The sequence below is a fragment of the Salvelinus sp. IW2-2015 genome, linkage group LG6.1 (genome assembly GCF_002910315.2).
Source record: "Salvelinus sp. IW2-2015 linkage group LG6.1, ASM291031v2, whole genome shotgun sequence".
Classification (NCBI taxonomy): Eukaryota; Metazoa; Chordata; class Actinopteri; order Salmoniformes; family Salmonidae; genus Salvelinus; species Salvelinus sp. IW2-2015.
Genome location: NC_036845.1, coordinates 13,533,976 through 13,551,632, shown reverse-complemented (window position 1 = coordinate 13,551,632; position 17,657 = coordinate 13,533,976). Strand labels below are relative to the sequence as shown.

Genomic DNA, 17,657 nt, shown 5'->3' with positions numbered 1-17,657 from the left:
ACCCCAAATGCGGTAGTCTGGCCCTGGGGGTGCTGAGGGAGGATAAAAAGTCCTAACAAAGCATTTTGTCAATATGCCTCTCAGTCCATGAAAAATAGGCCCTGTTTTTCATGTAGATTTGGTTCAGTTTGAATATTATGAAGTGACCTGCCTGCCTTGACTTACTGAGTGAGAATTTCTGAAAAATTTCAACTTCGCCTATATGATTATGGTATTGAATAGGCTACAGAAGAAAATCAGCACCATTGAAATCACCCAATAGTCTTCGGATCTGTTTAAACAATGTAATGTGAAAAACGTTTCAATGTGGCATTTTTATTAAGGAAATTATATAACTGTCTGTGCATGTAAATTATAATAATTATGCGATGATATGGGATTCCTTAAAAGCTTGCTCTCTGCCTTGTCTCCTGATTCTCCATAACAAGGTTTCTTTCTTGTCCCCGTCCAATCAAAAAGTCGCTGTGTGAGGAGGGTGGGATTTCGACGTTGGGGCAACGGGTTTGCAGTGTTTTTATTCGCCTGTGAAGGAATGCAGGACATAGACAGTTTATACAGATTTACACCAGCCTCCAATGGTCAGGATAATCGGATTTACAATGGAACTATAGTTTATTACAAGCAACAATTGTTCATTTTGGTCAGTGACTACATTGCACCAGTGAAGATTCGCGCAGATGAGCTCACCGCCAATATAAAGCTGAAAGGTTTGACTTCGTTTCTTTCTCTTCACGTCCCATAGTTTGCTTGTTACAGTGTAACAACCTATAGTGTGTGTGTAGGCTACTGGATATGATTACCGGTAAGTGGCGTTTTTCTTTCCAAGCACTGTCTGTATTACTCTATAGGCCTACTTCTGAAAACCATCACTTGTTTTTTTGTTGTTGGGCTACCTCTCACATCGCTATATGACCCCTCCCACATATAGATAGATAGGTCTATAATATATCAACCAATGTTATTCGAGGTCTTTTAAAATTACATTTTTAGTGTGCGATGTTTCTTTCGAATAGCCTATATTTGATCGATTTTGATATTTTAGTTTTTGTTTTGATGCTGTGTGGGTGTATGCGAGGGTGTACCTGCGCGCGTGCGTTTATGTGTGTGCGCGCCACTTGCGTGTAGGTAACTATGGAAATCCTGAAAATGTTATCTAGGAATATGTCTCCACGGAAACAGACTTTTCAGCTATTATGCAAATTATATTATGTAACCTATATATCTTGTCATTTAAAATATCATTACACTGTTTTGTCGGCATATTTGACTTTTTGTGTTCACATAAAAAATGTATTGATGAAATTGGCAGTGTAGCCTGTCATGAGTGTGTAGGCGTTTTATTGTCTGAAGTGTGACAAATTTGACATTGCGCCCGAACATATAGGCAATTGGCCTATAACAATTTTCATACAATGTGATAACAATATGGTAGGCTATCCGACATGAAAATTAAGACCAAATAGTCTCTGAAAATAGATTGGAGATCCAGTACTCCTCTTTCTTGGAAAGCAAACATGCATTAAAAACGCGCACGGGGGAACATTCTTGGTCTTGTAATTTCWGGCCCGCAGCACAGATAATGGCTTTTGGCTTGTTATTGTTGCTGCAACAGCACACGTGATCGCGCGGAGGAACATTTCTTCAATCTCTCCAGGGTTCTTCTGGGCAGGGGCTGTGTAGAGAGCTACTAGGATAGGCCGATAGACCGCCTACAGTTCACCAAGACTGTGAGGCAGTCCTTCCCTGGTTTCACATCTCGGCTCTCTTTAGGGCATATTCTCCCTCCACATGCCCGACTCCCACGGTAAATGCTATTCTCTTGGGAAAAATAGATCCCAATCTCTCACCAGAAAGTTTCTCTCTGAGATTGTCTTTTTAGCCTGTGCCATAACAGTTTGTCTGTGATTGTTGTGTGTCTGCCTTTACCATTTCTCCAGTATTAATGTCATATGAATGTGACTTCAGGCATTGTACATTCCTATAAAAAGTCTTATTCATTTGAATTTGAACAGGATATAGGATTGAGTGCTCTTTGTGAGAAACTGTGTCCAATTGTTGGATCTCGTTTCTCTCATGAAGCTATGCACTCAGCATTTATTCTTCAGAGCAATGAATTGAGTTTCACCCTCTGCCCTGCCTCTGGTACAGGGCGTTAGTGCGTTACTCTACAAAGGTAGGGCGAGAGACAGGTAGGACAGCTACCTTGCCCTACCTAGGTTATATGAGTTAAACATTTCGTATACCAAATGTAGATCTCTTCCCTACATATCTGGTTGGTCTAGTCTACTGTTGTTGCCACTCTATTGCTATTGCAATGATAAGTTGTAACTTGTTCCATGTGACACTATGTTCTTATAGTTAATCACAGATGATCACACGTSATATTACTGGTTGACACCACACCTGCAGCAAGGAACTGTGTGACCCTGTTTAAATCATGTCAAATGCATTGTGAGAGAGTCATTCAGCAGTTTGTAGATTGGTGAAAGCAAAGGTTCTGTTACGCTTTAAACAATGTATTCATGTTAGATCAGTCATTACAGGAAAGAATCGACGAGAGGAAGGATGCATTTAAGAAGAAAAAAAATTGACCTCTTACTGGACTTAACAGGTGATATTCTAATCCATTTATCACTATCCTATAATAATGTCATATGGCATAGTGTGAATTTAAAGTCCTCAACAGACAGTGTTAATGAGTTCTCCATCTAGGTCAATGGGAGGGTCTGATAGTTAGTTCAGCTATACATGGAGTTATTTGATGGATTTATACCTACTGCAGTACAATACGGACAGAAACCGGTGAATCCTGTTGTTCAGGGTACACTTGACCGTCAGTCATATTGTTTGTGTGTGTTGAGGTGATGTCTTCCATGTTCCATTCCCAGTACAAACTGTACAGAATCATGCAGCTAGATGACAATGCAATGTTCTATGGGGCGAACGATGTGCCTTGTTCTTGTTTACATAAAACTGACATGTGCCCATGTCAACATGCTCCCCACATAGACTTCTTATCGTCAGCTCCTGAGTTATAAAGTATTCTATTGAGGAAGGTCACGTGACGAGAACACGAGCGAGGGAAAGAATTTCAGAATTCAGGAGTTGGGCGAGAGAGTGGAACAGAAAGAGGGAAAAGTGGGAGAGAAGCTGYGTATTCAAAAGAGGTGGAGAGGGGTAAAGGGGAGGTGAAGAGGAGAGAGAGAGGGAGGAAGGAAGGAGGGAAAAATTTGAATATTTGTAGATTGTGAAACATGTTGGTAGGGGAACTGTGGATGGTCACCGCCACTGGCAGTCACTGTTTAGAGTGCTTGTTTTCCCCTTGTTTGCGGTATGTGGCAACCATTACCATGCTCTTCCACACAAACAAACAAAGACAGACACTCACTGATACTTAAACAAACACCTCTGACGGAGGGTTTAACCTACCTCTCACTTTCTTGTTACTGCTTTGCACAATTGTATAGTATTGTAGATAGAAAGTCACAAATGATCAAGTCCTTGCCAATAAATTATTCTGAAGAGAAATGTGTTGCTACTGTGCAGAACAGCCTTGTGAGTGGGTGGTGTAGTTGAGAGTGGGTGGTAGTGAGCACATGAGAAGTGGTTGTTATCACAGAGGCCCATGAGCAACACCTCCAAGACCTCCCGTTATTTGACTACACCAGAAGTAGACAAACAGAATTCCCATTCTACTACTGATGAAGACAGTGGAGGCTGCTGAGGGGATAACGGCTTATAATAATGTCTGGAATGGAGAAAATGGAATTGCATCAAATACATAGAAACCATGTGTTTGATACCATTCCACTGATTCCGTTCCGGCCATTACCACGAGCCCGTCCTCCCCAACCAACTGTGGATGGAGAACGAAATCGGATTCGGAAAGGACCGCACACTGTTAGACACACCCTGGAATCCAAGCTGATATGCTCAGTTTCACCATTGTTTTAGATTCTAGGCTATAAATCTGTGTTATTCATAAGTAGTTTTACTGGTTGTGACAGAACGTGCAGTTCTTTTAAAAGTAAACTGAGAACTGTCGTCTATGCGCTCATTGCAATGCGCTCATTGTCATGAGATCTAATCAGATAAATCGGTTTGGACCATTACCCAATCATCACCTGGTCACTTAGCAGATCTTTCCCATAAACACGGACATGGATGCCAATAGTTTGTGCTAGAAAATTCAGATTCCAACGAAGTTAACAAAATTGGGGCGTACCCTAAGCCAAAATATGTGGACATGTTTATTTTCCACTCTGCAGTGAGACTATTTCTTACTCACATGATCACCTGACATCATTTTTACAGCTGATTAGCAATGAGGCTGCTGGGAAGAGTCAGTTTGGGAGAGGACAGTTGGAGTCAAGATGAGTCCACTTAGAATTAAAGATGACTTCATAGTGGGGTGGGTTAGGATTAAGAATAATTCATTTAGGCTTGTTTTCCTTACCACAGTTTCTCTGCTGCAGAAAGGAAGCCAGGGACCGTATTTACAGTCGGATCTAGGATCAGGTCCTCCCTGTTCATTCAATGTTATTCATTATGATCTAAAAGGCAGCACTTATGCAAGATCAGCAATCCTACTCTGAAACACTTTCTGAATATGGCTACAGATGTTTTAGTCATCTATGTCTAGGTGGTGATTTGTGGTAACCAAAGTGAGTATTCCGTACACTCCCACAGTCCTTTTACATTATACAGGCAACATTTTGACCCTATAACTAGGTTTTAATCAGGACCACATTTCCAACATGAACTTGCTTCTTGGGATTACTCAATTAGCAGAATAAGTATGTGTGCATACAGGTGGGCATACAGGTAGTGCCATCCCAAGAAGAACACGAATCCAATGAAAAGGAGAGCCTAGGAGGCCAAAATGGAGGCCACGGTGTATTCACAGGACCACTGAGTGTACAAAACGTTAGGAGCACATTCATAATATTTAGTTGCACCCCTTTTGTCCTCAGAACAGCCTCAATTCATCGGGGGCATGGACTCTACAAGGTGTCGAAAGCATTCCATAGGGATGCTGGCCCATGTTGACTCCAATGATTCCCACAGTTGTTTCAAGTTGGCTGGATGTCCTTTGGGTGGTGGACCATTCTTGATACACACAGGAAACTGTTGAGCGTGAAAAACCCAGCAGCKTTGCAGTTCTTGACACACTCAAACCGGTGCTCCTGGCACTTACTACCATACCCCGTTCAAAGACACGTCTTTTGTTAAGCCCATTCACACTCTGAATGGCACACATACACAATCCATGTCTCAGTTGTCTTAAGGCTTAAAAATAATTATTTAACCTGTCTCCTCCCCTTCATCTACACTGGTTAAAGTGGATTTAACAAGTGACATCAATATGTCAGTCTATGTCATGGAAAGAACAGGTGTTCCTAGTGTTTTGTACACTCAGTGTATATCATATCAATATGTGCAACCCACTATCAAAGCTTATTGTGAATTAGACACTAATTACTTGGATTGCAATGTCATACAGAATTCAATATAATATTGTGTGTGTGTGTGTGTGTGTGTGTGTGTGTGTGTGTGTGTGTGTTGAGCAGAATGGCTACTCATTTTCATAGAGCCCAGGCCAGTGTGTAACAGTTGGCCCTTGGTCCTGCTCTCTCCAGACAGGGCCTCAGTCACAAAGCACACTTTGTCCCAGTAAATAGGATACGGCCTGCAGCTGGGCCACCATGCAGTGTCCTGTCCCCTCTCTCTGTCTCTGTCTCCCCTCACACACTGTCACATCACAGAGCCTGAGGTATGCACCATAATGACAGGGCAACCTCCAGGTAATATTTAACCTAGCCAACACTGAGATAAGTGCTCTGACTATGACATATCATCAGACCAGAGCAACTTCCGTTCTGAGCCTTAGGATAGGACTTATATGAGGCTGTTGTAGTAACTGTACTCTCACAAAGGAAACCGTATGGATGGTGGTCACAGAAGGTTTGTGGCACCTTAATTGGGGAGGACGGGCTCGTGATAATGGCTGGAGTGGAATTTAGTATGATTGTGCTCTTTAACATACACGCTTAGAAAAAAAGGTGCTATCAAGAACCTAAAAGGGTTCTTCGGCTGTCCCTATAGGACCCTTTTTGGTTCCAGGTAGACATCATGATCCTTCCTCTCCTGGCATGTTTATCCATCCTGTTTGCTTGTTCAGCACATACATGCTCTGCTGTTTGTGTGTGCCTCAGTGGCTATCACACAGTATTTCCTGTAGTGATGGGAAGTTTGACTCTTTTTACTGACTCAGATGAATCTTTCGACTCATTTCGTTCATTTGATTCAGTACCTAGAGCGCGCAGGACCCCCTGCCGGCGAACGATTAACTAAAAACTTGAAAGGCTTATGATTCTACAAGCCTCCCGTTCACCACAGGGGGCTTATTGGAGCTGTCATTTGTGACTGAGACTTACTCAAGTGTGCTTCAAACAATGTACATTGGTGATAGCTAGGCATACAACCAGACTAGATTGTGAACGACTCTTTGCGGAATGACTTCACTTCCGAGAGGGAGATATCGTTCGCGAACTGCTGCAGGCCCCCAAACGTTTCGTTTMCGATTTTGTTGAGCAGAGGCAGGCTGTTTAGGCTTCTACAAACCTGTGTAGCTTTCAATAATCAACTAATTACATTAATTCTTACACCATGAGATCAAATACCAGTTCTAAACATGTATTCTTCTTCTCTATCTATTTTCCTGCACGCACATATGATAGACAGCTGGTGGTCGGAGCACGTCTCTGGAACCACTGAGCCGGAGAAACGCGAATGAATCATCGTGGCCAGCAGAGCAGGTCAAACGAACGACTAAAAGGAACAAGTCACTCTGAAAAATATACCATGACTCTCAAGTCAGTTAAAAAGGTTGTTAAAAAATAATCATTTGTGAACTGCACATCACGAATTTCCTGTTCCTCACAGATTCACACAAGTCACTTCAAAGTCTAGCGTGCTCCCAATTACTGCCTCTTCAATTTGAATTATATCATATTGAATTCGGTATGACGTTGCAACCCAAGTCATTTGTGTCTATTTCACAAAAAGCTTTGATCGTGGTTTGCACACATTGATATGATATACACTGTGTACAAAACATTAGGAACACCTGCTCTTTCCATGACATAGACTGACCAGGTGAATCCAAGTGAAAGCTATGATCCCTTATTGATGTCACTTGTTAAATCCACTTCAATCAGTGTAGATGAAGGGGAGGAGACCGGTTAAAGAAGGATTTTAAAGCATTAAGACAATTGAGACATGGATTGTGTATGTGCCATTCAGATGGTGAATGGGCAAGACAAAATATTTAAGTGCTTTTGAACAGGGTGTGGTAGCAGGTACCAGGCGCACCAATTTKCTGCTGGGTTTTTCACGCWCAACAGTTTCCCGTGTGTATCAAGAATGGACTAAGACCCAAAGGACATCCAGCCAACTTGACACAACTGTGGGAAGCATTGTAGTCAACATGGGCCAGCATCCCTGTGGAAGGCTTTCAAAACCTTGTAGAGTCCATGCCCTGACAAGTTGAGGCTGTTCTGAGGGCAAAAGGGGGTGCAAGTCAATATTAGGAAGGTGTTCCAAATATTTTGTATGCTCAGTGTATTTCCATAAAGGGTATCTGAAATACCTTTCAGTTATAAAGAGACAGTGAGAGATGATGAGTGATTTAAATATCAGTAAGTAGGGCAAAATGAAACTTCCTCAACAGAAACTCTCAATAGACGATGACAGATTTGCATGAAACCAACAAGCGTTTTTTGTGTTTTTGCCAGCTGATAAATGGCAAGCACAGCATGCCTGCAATATTGAACATGGGGTGGGTTGCTGGCTTCATAAACAAAAGGCTCTTATTGACAATCTCCCTTGCTATCTGAACAGAAGGAGTCCTCTGTTCAATATTACATAGCAGGAACATGTTATTGTCATGCTAGCTTTGTTAGCTAACAGCCCACTATAATGTGACAATGCTAACCACTGTCTAAATCTGAGTCCATGTCTGGGGATGTCTAGAGAAGGTTGACACAATGGAAGACTGTGTTGAGTCCAGTCAAAAAGGACATTATGACAAAAGAAGGAATACTCATTTTGATGGAACCACGAGAAAATTCTATGGAATGTTTTTGTATTGGTTTGTAATTTGAAATCAAGTGGAAACAGAGTGAACTATTCCCCAACCGATTCACATAYAGTGGATGTGTCATGTGTGATATGTAAACACATTTCTCGTTCTGATGGGTATGTAACAGTCATCACACAATATATCTGAGTGTATGTCAGTACAATTTCTAGAGTATTATATCTAACAGCCMTTTTCTTCCCTTTCTCTCTCTGCAGTGTTTCCTTTGTGGTGGGGGGGTGGGGTGGCCAGCGGTGGTGGGGGCTGGGCCCAGGGCTGGGGCCAAGGCTGGGGTTGGGACCGCTGTATGCAATGGGAACCAGGGCCTGGAGAGGGGGCCCAGGCCCCAGCGTTTGACTGCCCAGTCTGGTGTGTCCTCTGCCGGGGATGCAGGGCCAGGCTCAGGGAGGCCTGCCAGAGAGGGAGGGGAGCCATCAGACTGCCCACAGACATGCTTAGCATCAAACTCCCCCAGCTCTTCGACATCCACCAAGTCCCCAAGGTAAGAGTGACCATACTGAAAGAGAAACCTTTCGCAACCATTTCACAAACCTTCAGAGGTTTCACAGACTGAATATTCAACCCATTTCTGTAAATAAAAAAATTAAATAAAGATTGCCTTTCGTGAACTAAAACTCGCACTTGACTTTTCCCCCTACTTGCACTGACTTTGCTGAAAGCTACTAAAAACGTACCTACTATGACTGAGATATGTGGTTGTCCCACCTAGCTATCTTAAGATGAATGCTATCTTAAGATGAATCAACACTCCTGCTCGAAGACACTTTTTGAAATACAGGCCCAGATGTACCAGACTAGGAGGACAGGTCTTGATGTCCTCCAGTTGTTTGTTAGATAATCTCTATAGTAGCCTATGTACTGTGTATCACAGTGTTTTGCCTTCAGGTGTTCCGGGAGGATGGCATCATCTCGGGATACCGTCACCCCCAAAGCTCCGCCCTGGACTGCATCCTTAGCAGCTTCCAGATGACCAATGAGACAGTCAACATCTGGACCCACTTCCTGCCCACATGGTATGTACACCAATGYAAACACTCTGAATGTAGACAAGGAGATCAGATCCATAGATAGCTGGAGGTATTCTGTAACAATTAGGGCTGGTTTAGACTGGAAAGCATACATATCAGATTRGTGTCTTCCTGTCTTCGTATCAAATCTTCCGATCACTCCCCCATTTCATATGAATTGAAACTGAYGGTGTTGCGACGCGTCTCATTTCCCAGGTACTTCCTGTGGCGCTTCAGCGTCCTGTGCTCCACACTGAACTTCCTGTCAGAGAGCTACACCTGGCCGCTGCTGGTGTACATGCTGCTGATCTGCGTGTAYCCATTCACCTCCAGCTGTGCACACACATTCAGCACCATGTCCCCCGAGGCACGCCACATCTGCTACTTCTTCGACTACGGCGCACTCAGCCTCTACAGCCTGGGTAAGGCCCGCTGCATGAYGTCTGACTGTCTGCACTTCACAGTTAGACTATTAGTACTTCCTTTACCTTTAGTTCTTTTTTCTGGTTACATTTCCTCCAGTACCACGTCTGCCTACTCTCACAGTAGGCTACTGCTTCCACTAATCCGACCTGGTGCAATCCCACAGGGTAAAGGCCACGTGCAATCTTTCAAGTTCCAAAAAGTCTCGGCGAACTTGGGCAATCAGTTGCACGATTAGAACTTTGTATACTTCTTCCCACATTTGTAACCATTGTTTGTGTGGTTACTTCATTGTTCGTGTATGTTTGATTTGGCGCTGTGTGTGTCGTGTTGCTGTGCTGTGCTGTCTGGGCCTGTCAGATTCACTRTAATGAAGGTTTTTTCACCCACAAAACCTCATAATAATACATGTCTTGTTCAAGTATCAGATCAAATCAAATCAAATGTTATCGGTCACATACACATATTTAGCAGATGTTATTGCGGGTGTAGGGAAATGCTTGTGTTCCTAGCTCCAACAGTGCGGTAGTATCTAACAATTCACAACAACACGCACAAATCTAAAAGTCAAAGAATGGACTTAAGAAATATTTCAAAAATTAGGACRAGCAATGTCGGAGTGGCATTGACTAAAATACAGTAGAATAGAATACGGTATATACATATGAGCTGAGTAAAGCGGTATGTAAACAAGTTCGACAGCTCAATACCAACAGTGAAATCAGAGTTTGTTTTCTTTTACAATTCTTTCACCTTGGAATAATGTTTGTCTTTTGTTTAAGACATCCAGCCTGAGGGTTGCTCATCCAATAGAGAAGCCATACAGGTCTACTTAYAAACAGAAAGCATGTCGCACCAGATTGCACTGTCAGATTTAGGTCAACAGGCAGCATAGATTAAAATATCAGCATATGTTTTCCTCTCGGATCCAGCATCTGGGRAAAGTTTTTATGGATGTGTGCATACCACTGTTCTACACCTTCACATGTACATTTTCCATGGATTCATGTCTGTGTCCACGTGCTTGCTCAACCAATTCACATACTTGGGTATTTGCATTCTGCTTGTGAATACGTGTGCTTTTCTTGGCTGTGTGTTTGCTTGTATGGGTGTGTGTGATAGGCTTGTCCCTCTCTTTCAAACATAAACCTTGTCTCTTACTTTGAAAACGTGCCTTTTCAAATCCATATTAATGGATATGAGGCCCCTGCAATATGATCCTTGATCTACCACAATTCTCCTTACTGCCGAAACATACCCAGCACTAAATGTCCAGACGTTTCTGGGATAAGAATTGCAAATGTTTACTGTAGATGGTGTTCTGCAGGCAAGCTTATTTAAAACAGCTTCTAGATTAATTGGAAGTACATCATTGGGATTAAAACGGGTGTTGAAGCATATATACAGCAAGTGCAAGGCCAGTGTTTCATTAGTAGGTTATTAAAGCCTAATTGATACGTTATGATCATTGCAATATATAATTATTTCAAGTGCTTGGTGAGTGTATCGTAGGTAAATGCATGGTAGATTTAGTTTCAGATATCGTATGTTTTTTTTTTAAACCTTTCAGTGTTTTTGTGTGTTTGTGTMCAGGTTGTGCCATAACCTATGGCTCCTATGTGATGCCTGACTGCTGGGTCAACAGCTGGCTGCACCAACACTTTGTGCCCATTGCCATCTGCAACACACTATTCTGCACCAGCCTGTCCTGCTATTCTAGGTAGGCAGCCAATACGGTATCCTACCCATGATGCATCACTCTCCTCGTCGTTGAAACCATTGTAACTTTCCTCCCTCTGTTTTTATTTGTTTATAGATTCCTGGAGATGCAGTTTCCACACCGCAGTAAAGTTCTCCGGACAGGGGCATTTGTCTTTCCATTCATCTTTGACAACATCCCTCTATTTTACAGAGTGAGTCTATTTTGAGAAAGTGTAGACAGAGTTCACAGAAAGTCTGCTTGTACAGTCATTGGGTTGCATTCTGTTTGTTATGTCACAGTTTAGATCCGATTAATGCCTCTCTTTAATACATTGACCAGGACTTTTGGCTCATTAACTTAGAAACTGATTTTGTGTATAATAAATAAAGATTTGACCACATGCTGTTAAATCTTTTAATCTCTTGGCCGCTGTTTGTGCCAATGATCTTATGTGGGTTTGTATATGTGTGTGTATGTGTGTGTGTGTGTGTGTAGCTGCTGCTGTGCTGCGGTGGCAGCTGCTGTCACAGTGAGGCCCTGCCCAGTCACTGTTACCACCTCCTCTTCGCCTTCCTCACCTGCTTCCTGTTTGCCTCACACCTTCCAGAGAGGCTGGCCCCGGGGCGCTTCGACTACTTCGGTACGTCCACGCCCGGTTACCATGGCAACTGGAATTGGGCGGTTATATCAGTTATTGATCAAGCTTTAGCTAGTCTGGCCTGTGGCCAGTTATTGTTGTCGCATATCAGTGTCCTTTCTACTGTGTCCGTGATGGCACTGTAGGCAAATATTTGAACAGTGACAATTTGAGCAATCCTGGTAAATCCTTATTCACTGCAGTATGATCAAATTCAAGCATTTCTAATGACTCTCTCTCTCATTGATCTCTCTCTCCTTCTCTCTCTCCTCTCTCAGGCCACAGTCACCAGCTTTTCCACATCTGTGCCGTGGTGGGTACCCACTTCCAGATGGAGGCGGTGCTAGCAGATATGACCTCACGCAGGGCGTGGCTCATTGCGCAGGCGGCCGTACCCTCCTTCCTGAGTACCCTGGGGGCACTGGCCCTCAGCATCATCCTCAACCTAGGCATCATTGGCATCTTCAGTGCCCCTCTGCTGTGGGACCCCCACCACAGTGCCAACCACCCACTGACGCCACCCGCGAAACGCAAGCAACAGTGACACTCCCCACAACCAGTGACCAACCAGTATGTTCAAATGAAAAGGGTTGGCTAAACCATTCTCCCAGTCGCGAACTTTGGAAATAACAACCATAAGAAGTTATATTCTACCTTTTAAAACCAGGTAGTATTTGTATAAACCCATTGGATTATTATCACAGGATGTTTTTTTTTACATGTTATTCTAACGTCATTATAAGGTTTGTTTAGGAGTTTATTAATGTGTTCACTGTTTACTTTGAAGCCGAATACCCAGCAATTTTTATGAAGCCTTTCAGTTATTCAGTAGCATTGTTTACTGTTTAAAGTTGTGGAAGTATTTCGAGTTAACGTATCATATGCCGACTTCTTTTCACTTATTCTTGAAAGGATCTGGGTTGTATGAAGCATATGTGATGTCTAACAACACATAAAAGTGCCTTCTTTTATATATAGTGACCCAAATGTTACCTAAGTACCCGTAACATTATTTCTGGTTTGTGTAAATCTCAAACTGGAAAAATCTTTAACTGTAAATTTGCAGGGAATTTTCATATTAATATATAAGTATTTAGCTACTGTTTTTCAATTCTCCTATATATTTGTAAGCCATTATTAGAACATCTCAAAACCCATATTTAATATAAAGTATGACTATCCATTACACGATTCTCATCACTAACTGGACTACTTAGTAGGATTCCACCATTTTGTTTTAATATTCAAAACCATCTAATTTAAATCTCCACTATGACTTGAATAAATGTACAGACCAGTGTAGTGCTCTCTCAGATTGCCTGCTCTAAACGTCTACACTCTCAGAAAAAAAGGTGCTATCTAGAACCTAAAAGGGTTCTTCGACTGTCCCCGTAGGAGAACCCTTTAAAGAACCCTTTTTGGTTACAGGTAGAACCCTTTTGAGTTCCTTGTAGAACCCTTTCCACAGAGGGTTCTACATGGAACCCAAAATATTTATCCTTTGGGGACAGCCAAAGAACCCTTTTGAAACCCTTTTTTCTAAGTGTGTACCTGAAAGCTACAGCACTGTACCATGTCTATGATTAAAAGACAGGTGCCATTTTACAGAGGTACGTTTCCATGGAAACTCCATGGTTCTTTGCAGTTTGTGTTCCTGTGAATGCTCAGTCACTTTAATTGTTCTTTGGAGTACTCTTATTTGTTACATCTACAACATACATTAATGGTCATTGGATACATTTTTTGAAACACTACGTGCTGTTTAAATGTCAGGGAATTACTGAAATTCTCCCTAAAACATACCCATCATTGTAACATCGATAGGACATACCAAATTATCTTGTTTATAACAGCTATCTGATGGAAGAAATCTTAGATGATGGTGCACAACAGAACTGAATGAGTGATGTCTCCTCATCTCCCAGGCATGTGGATGTGGTCAGTGAAGGTCAAAGGGTCTTGGCACTGTCGTATTCATGTGGTATCGTGGTGGTCATTGCAAGTTTATGGCAAACCAATACACCACTCACCCCATACTGATATAACATTGTCAGTGGCTATTGTTTACATGTATCCTTGAAAAAGAGTGTGGTATCTCTTGAGTGTTTAATCCTTGTAGTATATATAACAGCACTTACTGTTTCTGTTCAGTTGTAAAGCGTAGTGCATATGTACAGGTAACTGCCAAAATAAAGGAAACACCAACATAAAATGTCTTAATAGGGTGTTGGGCCATCACGAGCCAGAACAGCTTCTATGCCTTGGCATAGGTTCTACAAGTGTCTGGAACTCTGTTGGAGGGATGCGACACCATTCTTCCACGAGAAATTTCGTAATTTGGTGTTAAATTGATGGGGTGGAAAATGCTGTCTCAAGCGCCCCTCCAGATTCTCCCATAAGTGTTCAATTGGGTTGAAATGTGGTGACTAAGAGACACACACACCCTTTAAGCACCCTATGCTACTTTGAGACCCCTCTTTCAAAGTCACTGAGATCTCTTCTAGCCAATGTAGCCAAAATAATGGGCAATAGGGCATTTTTATACATGATGGGATATTAATTGCTTAATTAACTCAGGATCCACACCTGTGTGGAAGCACATGCTTTCAATATACTTTGTATCCCTAGTTTACTGAAGTGTTTCCTTTATTTTGGGCATTACCTGTATATTTGCATGATTATTTTTGTAAATGTTATAGATTAGGAAAAATTATTAATTACATCCCCAACATCATATGATCATTTCTTGACATAATAGCACTTACATGTACCACACTAGACCTAACACACGTCATTATTTTATCATGTAGCTCTGTATTCAGTATGTAGGGGAGACCAGGGTTGGTTGTCACAGTGCTTATAACTTCCAAATTAGAGGGCGCTGTGTTATAATTTTAAGATTAAAATGTGTGAATTCTTTGAAAGAACTAATCCACCTGGTCGATTCATGTAATTTTAACAAAACATTTATTATTTTTTTAATTCATAGGTGAAAGTTWTTTTTTCTTCTTTTTTTTCCGGAATTTAAAAAAATATATAATGTTTGAATTATGGAAGTATACAGGTAAAAAAATATTATAGGGAGAGCTACATTCCAAACCTATTTCTGAGTTCCTAGGTCAAGTCATGTGGTAACTAGCATCTTAATTAGCATTGGGTTCTTTTGCTGTAAACCTTCCTTCCCGCCATATCAAAATGTGTTGGGAATAATATATGTAGGGTGGAGAGCGTTAGCACATTGGGAAGATGTCGCCGAGACATCAGAATAGAGTCTTGATGCCTGGCCGACATATATACTATGTAGAACTGTAGAATTTAAAGTGGAAGTATTCTAAAAACATCTGTGAGACGTCTTGCCAATTAGCAAACGATGTCTAAACTGCATCTTCCCCATTCATCATGTGTACATCCATTGGCCAGAGGTTTCTCTGCTATCTGGGTTTGTTGCCTTTCTCTCCCAAACATATTTTTTCTGTCACACACCGACAAATCTACACGTGTGTGCAACACACGCACACATAAATTGACTCAAAATGTCATATGTTATCCTGCATTTTGTTAGGAATATCATTTGATAATTGCTTGATTGCTTGATTTCCTTTTACAAAAGGAATAAACTACTAGCCAACATTGTGACAACCAACCCCATCAGTGGAGACTGCCTAGGGGAGAACGGCGCATAGTAATGGCTGAAACAGAGCGAATGGAATGGCATCAACCACATGGGAACCATTTGTTTGATATTATTCCACTGATTCCACTTCAGCCATTACCACGAGCCCGTCCTCCCCAATTAAGGTGCCACCAACCTCCTGTGAACCTTATACTGTGTGACAACCAACCCTGCGATGGGGCTGGTTGTCACAAGTGGGCAGAGTGTGTTTGATGGCTTATTACTCCTTGTTGGAATAAGACATACTAATASGATCCCTATTTCAACCCAAGACCYTGGTCTTTCTATTAATGTTGAAGGAGTCTTGTTATATATACTGGTGCTGAGAAATACACACCAGAGTAAAACGTGTGACAACCAACCTCAGTCTCCCCTAAAGGCTTTGGGTGGTTATGAGGGAATAGAAAGTGATATTGTGATCAGTGGACTGTGTTGCAGGTCGAGCAGAGTGTACGGGCAGTGTAGGCTCACACACAAACACACACACGCGCACATACACACATCGACACACATCATTTTACTCCAACGAGTGCCCTATTGTTTGAAAACCATTTTTTGTTTTCAGGGTAAATTTATTGAACACAGAGAAACCTATATATTTGCCCTTTTCATCATTCTTATACTACTCTGTTTTCCACTATTGATTTTGGTATGGTGCTTTCATCGTCTTACAACTTGTTTCTTGGAAGTGGGTCGTGACTAGCGTGTGGCCGACCATATCGACCATAACTCTATCTGAATTGACATATTGTAGTGCTGATATACCTGCAGTTGGCGCATATAACCTATTGTCCTTTAAGTTGTTGAATATTTGAATGTTCAACTAAATTTCTAAACATTCTGTTATGCTTTTGTCATTGAAATCTACTTTCGTTCAAACTAGATTATCGCTGGGGGAAAAAAGTGATGACCTATTTAGTTCAAATGCGTCTGTTTGTTCACGTCGATCCCTTTCATGAAGCTAATATGATGATTCCCAAAGTGTGTTCATATTGAATGGCATGTTACAGTAAGTAAAATAGGAAGCTATGCAAAGATTTGGTTGGATGACACAGAGAACCACACACCAAGGAACTTCCAGTGACTCCTGAAGAGTGCTCGGTTTTAGCAAAGAGGGAAGAAGCGGTTTGAATGAATGTCTGTGCCTATTTTCCTTTCATACTACCTTTAATTCAACTTTTATTTTAATTTAGCATATATGCTGTGTTTTGTGTGGAGAAATGAATATAGTTCCTGGGGAAAAAACTGAAGAGAATTTTTTTTTCATTGTTTGCTATCTTGTTACTAAAATTGTGTCAATGCTGCCTTATTAGAGTATTCATCACTGGAATCATTTCTCTAATAAAAATTACTTACCACATATTTGACAGCATTAATGTGTTTGTCTGTCGACTGTGTATAACAACTGTATCAGTTGAAATGTTGGATCGTATAGGGGAGGACTGCAGTTACTTCCCAATACACTAGATGACAACCTTTCACTGAGCAATGATCTACTGTAAAACAACCAATGTTCTACTGCAAGAGGGAACCAAGTATTGGTGTATGTATGAATGTGAGCAGTAGGGGGCATGATTGAACAAGGCTTATTTTTTTGCCTGTGTAGCCAACAGTATGTAGCCCACCCCATCTACAAGAGTGGAAAAGATAGTTATTTTGACAGATTCTACCAAATTGCGATAACATACAACAAAAAACACTGCTTATCTTGTTTTGAGGCAATTTGAGGTAATTTTTTCTCTCTCAGTCAATGGTGAAGATGCTGACATATTGGTCTCTAAACTTCAGATGGGGAATAGAGGCTCTCTGTGCCTTGGAAAGAGTGTGTATTAGGGTGTCTTAAAAAGGAGGAGTGATAATGAGGGACACTCGCTTGGCCCAAGTCCTGGAAGGAGATGGGCAGTGGAAAGTATATCTCTATAGGGGGTTGAAGGTATAGTCCCGTCTCTGCCTGTAAGACGTCATAGGAAACAGTGGTCCAGCATGAGCCTAACAAGTGTTTTCATTTCCAATACACTAAAGAGAGGGAGAGAGCCAGCGATATAACATTACTC

General features: G+C 41.6%; 1 protein-coding gene across 1 annotated transcript; it reads left to right on the top strand.

Annotated features, from left to right (window-relative positions):
• Positions 1-475: 475 nt before the first annotated feature.
• LOC111965134 (membrane progestin receptor delta-like) lies at positions 476-16,858 on the top strand. The gene is made up of 8 exons (XM_023989144.2): positions 476-707; positions 8,359-8,642; positions 9,047-9,174; positions 9,385-9,590; positions 11,185-11,311; positions 11,408-11,504; positions 11,789-11,933; positions 12,209-16,858. The coding sequence occupies exons 1-8, from the start codon at positions 533-535 to the stop codon at positions 12,472-12,474; spliced, it is 1,428 nt and encodes a 475-aa protein (XP_023844912.2). The 5' UTR covers positions 476-532; the 3' UTR covers positions 12,475-16,858.
• The last annotated feature ends 799 nt before the right edge of the window (positions 16,859-17,657 follow it).